We start from the raw sequence: 8929 nt of genomic DNA on the forward strand, positions 1-8929 counted from the left end.
TTAAAAGGGTGTCCGGGAGCCATACTCTCGGGGTTTCTCCAGTCTCTGTCAGACCAGTAAGTCTGGTCTTTTTTTGTTAGTTAGAATTTTGTTCGACATTTTTCTCCAGCTCTGTCCAGGACCCACTATTATGATTCCTGTCAGAGCAGTCGGTGGTGGTAGCTGGGCACCATCTAGTTGTGCTGGACTCAGTCTGGTGGAGGCTGTGGTAGTTATGGGCCGTTAGTCCTTTGGCGTAATCTTTCCCTTGTGGCTTTGGTTTTCTTCATTCTCCCTTGCTCCAGACTGGGTGGGACCAGTGGAGTGTCTTAGATGGCCGTTCACAAGCTTTTAAGACCCCAGACAGTACTCACCAAAGTAGGATGTAGAACATTTTCTTTACAAACTATGTTACGCCAATTGAGCTACATGTCCCTGGAGACCATGGTTCCCAGTCTTCAGCCTAGTAATTCAGCCCCTCAGGGAGTTTGGATGTGTCTCTGAAGCTTCCATGACCTTGCCTTGGTCAAGTTGTGCTGACTTACCTAGTATTGCGTACTGTCTTACTCTTCACCAAAGTTGCCACTTATCTATTGTCTAGTTTGTGCCCGTCCCCCCCCCCCCATTGTTTTGGTTGTTAGGTGCCTTCAAGTCAGTTCCGACTCATAGGGACCCCTGTGTACAACAGAAGGAAACTGCCTGGTCCTGCGCGATTCTCGTGATTGTCGTTATGCTTGAGCCCATTGTTGCAGCCAGTGTGTCAGTCCATCTTGTTGAGTGTCTTCCTCTTTGTCAGTGACCGTCTACTTTACCAAGCATGATGTCCTTTTCCAGGGACTGATCCCTCCTGACAACATGTTCAAAGTATGTGAGACGTAGTCTTGCCATCCTTGCTTCTAGGGAGCATTCTGGCTGTACTTGTTCCCTCGCTAGTAATCATCAAAGATTGTTTCTTTCTGTGTGTAAACCTTTTCATGAGTTTTTATAATAGTATTTGTCCTTTTGTGATTGACTTATTTCACTCAGCATAGTGCCCTCCAGATTCAACCATGTTGTGATATGTTTTGCAGATTCATCATTGTTCTTTGTAGTTGTGTAGTAGTCCATTGTGTGTATGTACCATAGTTTGTTTATCCATTCATGTGTTGATGGGCACTTAGGTTGTTTCCATCTTTTTGCTATTGTGAATAATGCTGAAATGAACATGGATGTGCATATGTCTATTTGTGTGGCGACTCTTTATTTCTCTATCGAGTATATTCCTAGGAGTGGGATTGTGAGTGCTTTACATTTGTCTCATTTAATTCTCAGGATAATCTTGTACATACCATGTGCTTTTAACAGATGGGCATCTAAGAGCTAAAGAGATGAAGAAATTGCTCAAGGTTATGACAAACCAGTAAACAAGAGAGAAAGAATTCTGTCTTAGGAAAATACTTACAATGTTAATTAGAGGTAAAAGCAAGTTATAAAATAGTACCTGCTAATAATTAATTTTCTTAACAATATAAAGAAAAAAAAAGCATAATGAAGACTAGAAGGGAGTATTCACAAATGTTATTGATAGCATATTATTAATATAATTAATCCTGTTGTGTGCTTTCAAGTTGATTGCTGACTCATAGAGACCCCATGTGACAGAGTAGAACAGCCCCGTAGGGTTTCCTGAGCTGTAATCTTTATGGGAGCAGATTGCCAGTCCCCCGACCCTCTACCCAGTAACTGGTGGGTTTGAACCACTGACTTCTCAGTTAGCAGTTGAGCACTTAACATTGCTAATTAATAGGAGATTATTCTTATTTCTGTTTACTTTTCTAAAGTAAACTTTTATTTTTTAAACAAAGTTTTTAAAAAAAAAGGTAGGAGTGAGAAGTGGGCAGTAAGGCAAGGGTGAAAAACATCAAAGAGCTGTTTAAAAAAATAGAACAAAACTAGTTTAAGCACCCCAGAGAGAGTCCTTCAAGCCCTTGGTTTCTGACTTACATGGGAAACTTCATTTGCTTAGGCACATGCAGATTTACTCTCTATTCATCTTCTTCCTTCGGCTTATCTTCCTTTCTCAGGATGTATTAGACATTTCATAAGTATCCAGTGCATTATAAGGTGTTTTTATGTTATAAATGGTATAAGTATCCAGTGCATTATAAGGTGTTTTTATGTTATAAATGGTAAAATAAAGATTTAGATAGTTTGTTCAAGATTCAGAAATGGAGACTAGTGGTGGATTGGTTCAGTTCACTGTTACTAATGCTGTTTTTAAAGACAAGTCACATATACTATAAAACCACTGGAAGTTTTTATTTTCATCTTTTTTCAAATTAAACATTCCACGTTCTTAAAATGCAACTGCAACTTATTCTCCTGCTTTTTTGTGGTGCTTAGGCTTACACCAGCCAGTTTGTGTCCCTTGTGATGTTCGCCCTTATGATGTGTGATGACAGGATCTCCATGCAGGAAAGACGCAAAGAGATCATGCTTGGGTTGAAACGGCTGCCTGGTATGAAGACAGTCACTCGTTATACTTTTGTGGTCTAAGGGAGTGGGTAATGGATGAAATTCTCTTCCTGTCCTTTGAAGCTGTTTAGTCAATAAGAGCTTCCTACTTTTGTTCCTGTGTATTAAAAAATCCCATACTTATATCATGGAAAAATAGAAATTTTATTGGTGGCACAGTGGTTAAGAGCTCAGGCTGCTAATCAAAAGGTTGACAGTTCGAATCCACCAGCCACTTCTTGGAAACCCTATGGGGCAGTTCTACTCTGTCCTGTAGGGTTGCTATGAGTCGGAATTGACTCGATGGCATACAGCAACAACAGCAGTCAATGTATTATTATTATTAGATCTGTTCAGTTTATTGTCCTTTTTTTCATAGCTTTTGCTAATATTACTTCTTTAACAGATTTGATTAAGGAAGTACTGAGCATGGATGATGAAATTCAGAAACTTGCAACAGAGCTTTATCATCAGAAGTCAGTCCTGATAATGGGACGTGGCTATCATTATGCTACTTGTCTTGAAGGGGCACTGGTAAGTTTTCTCACTTACAGTTAATTTCAGTCTATTGAGTTATGGGCCTAGAACATAGTAATGCTTTTAGATTGAATGAATGAAATAGGTGGAACTTTTAAAAGTGCCTTTATATGTATGCGTTCTGGTTTGTTTACCTTGAGATAGTGCTGTAAAAGAGTACTTTAATTCAAAAGTGAAAACAAGAAGAGTATTTTTTAGCATGGATAAGTTGCAAGTAACTTAGGTTAATTTGTTGCTCAAATATGGAAGAAATACAGTTTTAAGTTCTCTAGACGTGAAATTGAATTGAGGTCAAACATGAAGTAAATAGGAGAACAGTTAAAAAGAAATATGAGTAAGTTCATGATAATCTAAAATCTTCAGAAAGTTCTTGTGGAGTTTTAAAACTTCTAATTATTTAACTTATTGGTATTATAAAAATAATGATCTCTTAACCTGTTAGCTATATTTACAGATCAGTGGTCCTTTAATACTTTGGATAAATAAACAGTGACTGAAGACATCAGAGGCTTTGAATAAAATGTACTTAATGATAGGTTTTTGAAAAACAGACTGAAGACTAATCTGGCTCTTTCCTGGTAGAAAATCAAAGAAATCACCTACATGCACTCAGAAGGCATCCTTGCTGGTGAGCTGAAACACGGCCCTCTGGCTTTGGTGGATAAGCTGATGCCTGTCATCATGATCATCATGAGAGACCACACTTACGCCAAGTGTCAGAATGCTTTTCAGCAGGTGATTGCTCGGCAGGTAAGTTGGGCTGCTGTGAGGACATCATGGAGACCGGTGGGTTGGGTCCCTAAAGCTTATTTGAATTTTATGAAATTTGAAGTGATAGACCAGTGCCAGTTAGGTGGTTACAAAGCATGTTCACACTCAAGCCATTTGCTTGGGAATACAGTCTTTGAGGTTTTCACGTGAGGAATCTGTGATAGACTCAGTTTTGACATGCCCCAGCTTGTAAATCTCATAATAGGTAGAACCAAGGCCAAAACTTAGAGGTCTTGGCCTTCAAATCCTGTCTTCTTTCAATTGCTGCTCTCTTTTAGTTGTTGTTGTTATTAGGTGCTGTTGAGTCAGTTCTAACCCATAGTGACCCTATGTACATACAACAGAATGAAATATAGCTTGGTACTGCGCCAGCCTCACAATTGTTGCCGTGTTTGAGCCCATTGTTGTAGCCACTGTGTCAGTCCATCTTGTTTTGGGTCTTCCTCTTTTTTTTGCTGGCCCTCTACTTTACCAAGCATGATGTCCTCCAGGGACTGGTCCCTCCTAATAATTTAAATACATATTTCAGGGGAAACTTAATATTTAGACTTCATATTATTATTATGGATACTTTGCTTAAATGAGATTCTTTCCGATCAGTTGACTTTATATATAAATCCCAAAGATATTACTCCCTAGGGACAAGATTTTATTAGGAAGGCACAAGATAGTGATTACAGACATGAGTTTTGAAGGCAGGCAGATAGGCCTGGATTCAAGTACTGAGGCTAGTGAGTTTAGACAAATTCCTGAACCCCACTAAGCTTTCATTTCCTCAACTCTGAGATCATCAGACTTACATGTGGATCATGCAGTGAAAAATTTACACATCTGTGTGCTACAGCCCTGCCTTTGGTTGCCACTGATGTGTGTGTGTGTTTGGATTTTCTTTCGCAGGGGCGCCCCGTGGTGATTTGTGATAAGGAAGATACCGAGACCATTAAGAACACAAAACGAACAATCAAGGTGCCCCACTCAGTGGACTGCTTGCAAGGCATTCTCAGCGTGATCCCCTTACAGTTGCTGGCCTTCCACCTTGCTGTGCTGAGAGGCTATGATGTAAGTGGTCTGCCATTGCCAGAACCTTGTGATGGTTCTTTACCCTGGATACGTTCTGGTTGTTTTCTTCCCCAAGTTCTGACAGTAACATGTGAGAGATCTGTCAGGTAAATACCTGTCACCTGATATATTTGCATGGCCCAATTTTTAGGTTACATGATAATATTTTCTTGCCCAGAGAACTTGAAGGAACCTTGGGGGCCACCTCCAAGACTGTGACTTCCCTTGGGGAGTCCCCACCTGTTTTCTTGGTATATAACCCAGTGTTTCTTAACAAGGAAGCTATTGGCATTTTGAGGCAGGAAAATTCTTTGTTGTTTGGGACTGGACTTTTTTTATTCCTGGTCTCCTTGTCCATCATTGTGACAACAGTCGTCACACATTTCCAGTGTTCCGCAAGAGGGCTACCACCTCTACAGAGGACCATGGTAGCTCTTCCTGTGCTGAACTGGCTCCTTTGGAATTCTTTTTCCTGATTTCAGCCTTTTTCAAGTTATATTATCATTATATTTGCTAATCTAATTCTTTGTAGTTTATAATGAAGATGGTTAATGAGCATATTATTCCTTTTTTTAACGAACAAAAATATTTTGCTTTTAGCAACACTCCCCGCCTCCCTAACCCCCACACCCCCCAGCCTGTATAATCTCTCAAATCTTGCCTTTTTTTGCAGGTTGATTTCCCACGGAATCTTGCCAAATCTGTAACTGTAGAATAAAGAGCATCTAAACTCTGGGCAATTGAGCAACACAAGACACCTTTTGTATTTAAAACCTTGATTTAAAATATCACCCTTTTAAGCCTTTTTTAGTAAATCTTTATTTATATATCGGTTATAATTATTCCACTCAATTAGTGGTTTTTCTGAAAATTACCTCTTATATTTTTACAGTAATCCGTGGGGGAGTTTGAATAATGGAATCTATATTGGAATCTATTGCAGAAGGAGATTTTAATGGTCATTTTCTTTCAAGAACATTGGGTGTTGAATTTCTGGACCCTCCACTTCAATCTGAGAGGATCGTGTGTTTTTAAAATCATTGGCATTTGTTTTACCATGCCGTTTGGGCTACTGAAAGAATAGTGCATAAAATTGGAATATCTAAAGCAAGCGGCAATGTATCCTAATACTTGGACATCTAATTAAGGTTTTTCTAAGTTATACATAAAGAAAAGATGCTGTGATTAATTTTGAAACTTTTTTCTGTTTGGTTTTCAAATCAAACTATAAAGCTGAAAAACTGAAAACTTTTTTTGGTGGGATTTTATATCTAAGTTAGGTTGACGTTAATTTCTCAAACTTAATTGCTTGTAAGAATCTGCAGGTCGAGACAATTTAGGAAGCAAAATATTACAGTAATGCATTGGTTTTCCCCAACCCTTAACAAAACATATTTGCACAAATTTATAGCACAAACTTTACATTTGAGCCACTTAGGACACCCAACAATATGATTTTAAATTTGAAGATGGGATGTGTACATGCTGGGCATCCTACTTGTTTTTTCATCTCCTAAAAGTGGTTATTTTTATTTCCTTGTGTCTGTAGTCTTTTATAAGTAACTGCTAAATGACTTATTTTGTTCTTTGAAATCCGAGCAGGGAGCTGCTATGAAATGTCTCATTAAATCAATGCTGATATATTGATGTCATACCTCTTCAACTTTGTTCCAAGGAAGAATTTCTTGCAGTGACTTTTTAACTTTCCTTCACTGTTTTGTTACATAAAACTAGTACCTTAGTGTCAGTTTGGAAGATCTGCAAGTCTTTGAACAATCATTTGACTCTAAATATGTATAGTAGACTAGGCTCAGAAAAACTATATGCTTTACATTGATATTGGTGAAAGAGTGCAACAAATTTAGAATTATTTCGTAGGTATTTTTCTCTTTGTACTTTCTCTGTTCTACTCCTTTCCTTCCTCTGTCCTTCACTCCCTTCCTCCCTCCCTCCCTTTCTTTCAAGTCTTCTCTTCTACAGTGAATTTTTTTTTCTTAATGTTCCTTTCCCCATTTTCTTTTTGGGGCAGTCATCTTCCTTAAAGATTATTAGAAGTTCTTTACATATTTGACATATTAATCCTTTGTCGTATACATTACAGATATATATTTTTTCTGTTTCGTCATCTACCTTTTGTTAATGGTGGATTTTTGCAGATATTTCTGATTTTTATGTAATCAAATCTATCAATCTTCTCCCTTACTGTTTTTGTCTGCAATTATATTTGAAGGGCCTGAAGAGAAAGGTAGGGCCTAGATCCCAGAGAGTCTGTGAGTCTGAAGTTTATCTTGGAGCAGTGAGTATGGCATGATCAGATGTGCAGCTTAGGTTTGTGGGGGATGGATTGAGGAAGCTGAGTCTGGAGGCCGAGCATTGAGGAGGCTGTTGCCATGATCCAGGTTAAAGGCAACGAGAGTCTGATGGCAGAGTGGTAATAAGAGCGGAGAGAAGTGCATCCAAGAGGACTTTCTAGGAGGTCATTTTTTTTTTTTATAGCAATAAAAGAGAAAGACTAATGTTAATTATAACTATGGTATGCTACAATTTAAGTGGTTTTTCAAAAAGCACAATGTCATTTAAAAGTATTTATTAAAAAATTAATAACTCACATTGAATTTGTGAAGGCCAAAGAAATTGAAGGGAATGGCAAAGAAAGATATTTTAGTCTTCTGATATCAACATATTTAGTAGATTTTGTGTACAAGAGTACGAGACAGAGTAAACAGATTTCAGATTACTTTACTTTGTCCTGTTAGAATCTCTAGAAGTCTTAGCACAAATCATTTTTTTCAACTATATCTCCCTAGCTTAATTTAATCATATCTTTACATTTACGACAGTAGCAAGACTGATAACATTAGCTTCAAATCAATAATATTCAGGGTTAAAATAAAAATCAAACTTAACTAGCAAGACTGTAAAGTTATGCCGTATTAATTTGTCTGTAGTTGCTTGATATCAAAGATTTTATGGAATATACCATAAATAATGGCTACTGAGAACATCTTAGGAAATGTTCAGATTACCTTTCTTACTATACTTGTTTTCAGAATGAATATAGAAATGATCCTGTTAGCTTTTTAAATGTTCTCTGGTTGAATGTGTTTTTGCTTAAATAAAACTTTTGGTATTTGTTTAAATAATACTTCTTTTGAACTGGAAATTTTATAATCATCTGTTTCAGTTTTCTGTTCTTTGAAATGAATGTTTAGTTTACTGAGCCAATTGGTTATTTCTTCCTCATGTCTTGTAAGTCCAGTGACTCTAAGCCAGAACTGTGAATAAATTACCAAAAACTTGTGGAGAGTTGCATTTTGAAACAATTTGCCAACATTTGAGGTGTATATGCTTTTTGCGGTTGTGTTAAAGATTGTATTAAGAATGTAGCCCATGTTCAGTTTAGTTGTTAGTAAACATTTCTGATGCCAAAAGTTTATTCTTTAATTCTACTTTTAAAAAAAAAAAAAAAAGAAACGATTGCATAAATACTGTCAAAAGTTGCATGTGTCCATCTCAACTTCCCAGTTGTTTTAGAAAGACTCAGATAAAACAAGTGCTGTACTCTTTTTGGTATCACACTCCATAGATATTCTTTCAAGTCTGTTTAAAATTTTTACAGTAGTATGTTATTTGTAGCAAAAGGACGATACTTAAGGTGGGTGAGTAGCAAGACAACATGTATCCCAACATTTAAAGTTTCTGCGTATCTAGCAATATGTTAGTTATAGACAAAGATTCTTTTTAGAGACAGCAAGCTGGAATCTCTATCCCTAGTGCTTATGGCACTTGCGGTATTTTGCAGGAGACAGTTATGCCAGGGTGGTTTGAGTGAATAGATGGGCTGTTGGCCTCTCCAGGAGAGGGGAGCCCAGAGGCTGGTCTCTGCTCTCCTGGTTGCTGTGCAGCAAGGCCCAGGGCTGCCACGCCAGCTCTGATCGTTTTTTCCGCAGGCCCCATTTTTGGCACACAATTGAGCTATACACCTAATGAACAGTTTTCTCCCAAATCAGCTGTTACTATTTACTGAGTTCTTACTACTGGCCAAGAAATAATTTCTCTAAAAGTTAAGACCCCCCTTTTCACTGGAGTG

At 37.7% G+C, this 8929-nt stretch overlaps 1 protein-coding gene across 1 annotated transcript in view; it reads left to right on the forward strand.

The window, feature by feature from the left end:
* The window catches only part of GFPT1 (glutamine--fructose-6-phosphate transaminase 1), a 52792-nt gene extending 44483 nt beyond the window's left edge, over positions 1-8309 (forward strand). Inside the window, exons 15-19 of the mRNA XM_004369247.2 lie at positions 2362-2476; positions 2879-3006; positions 3592-3759; positions 4678-4839; positions 5513-8309. Coding sequence (XP_004369304.2) covers positions 2362-2476; positions 2879-3006; positions 3592-3759; positions 4678-4839; positions 5513-5557 — 618 coding nt within the window. The 3' untranslated portion in view covers positions 5558-8309. The remainder of the gene's footprint in view (positions 1-2361; positions 2477-2878; positions 3007-3591; positions 3760-4677; positions 4840-5512) is intronic.
* The last annotated feature ends 620 nt before the right edge of the window (positions 8310-8929 follow it).

The sequence above is a fragment of the Trichechus manatus genome, unplaced genomic scaffold, assembly GCF_000243295.1.
Source record: "Trichechus manatus latirostris isolate Lorelei unplaced genomic scaffold, TriManLat1.0 scaffold00004, whole genome shotgun sequence".
NCBI lineage: Eukaryota > Metazoa > Chordata > Mammalia > Sirenia > Trichechidae > Trichechus > Trichechus manatus.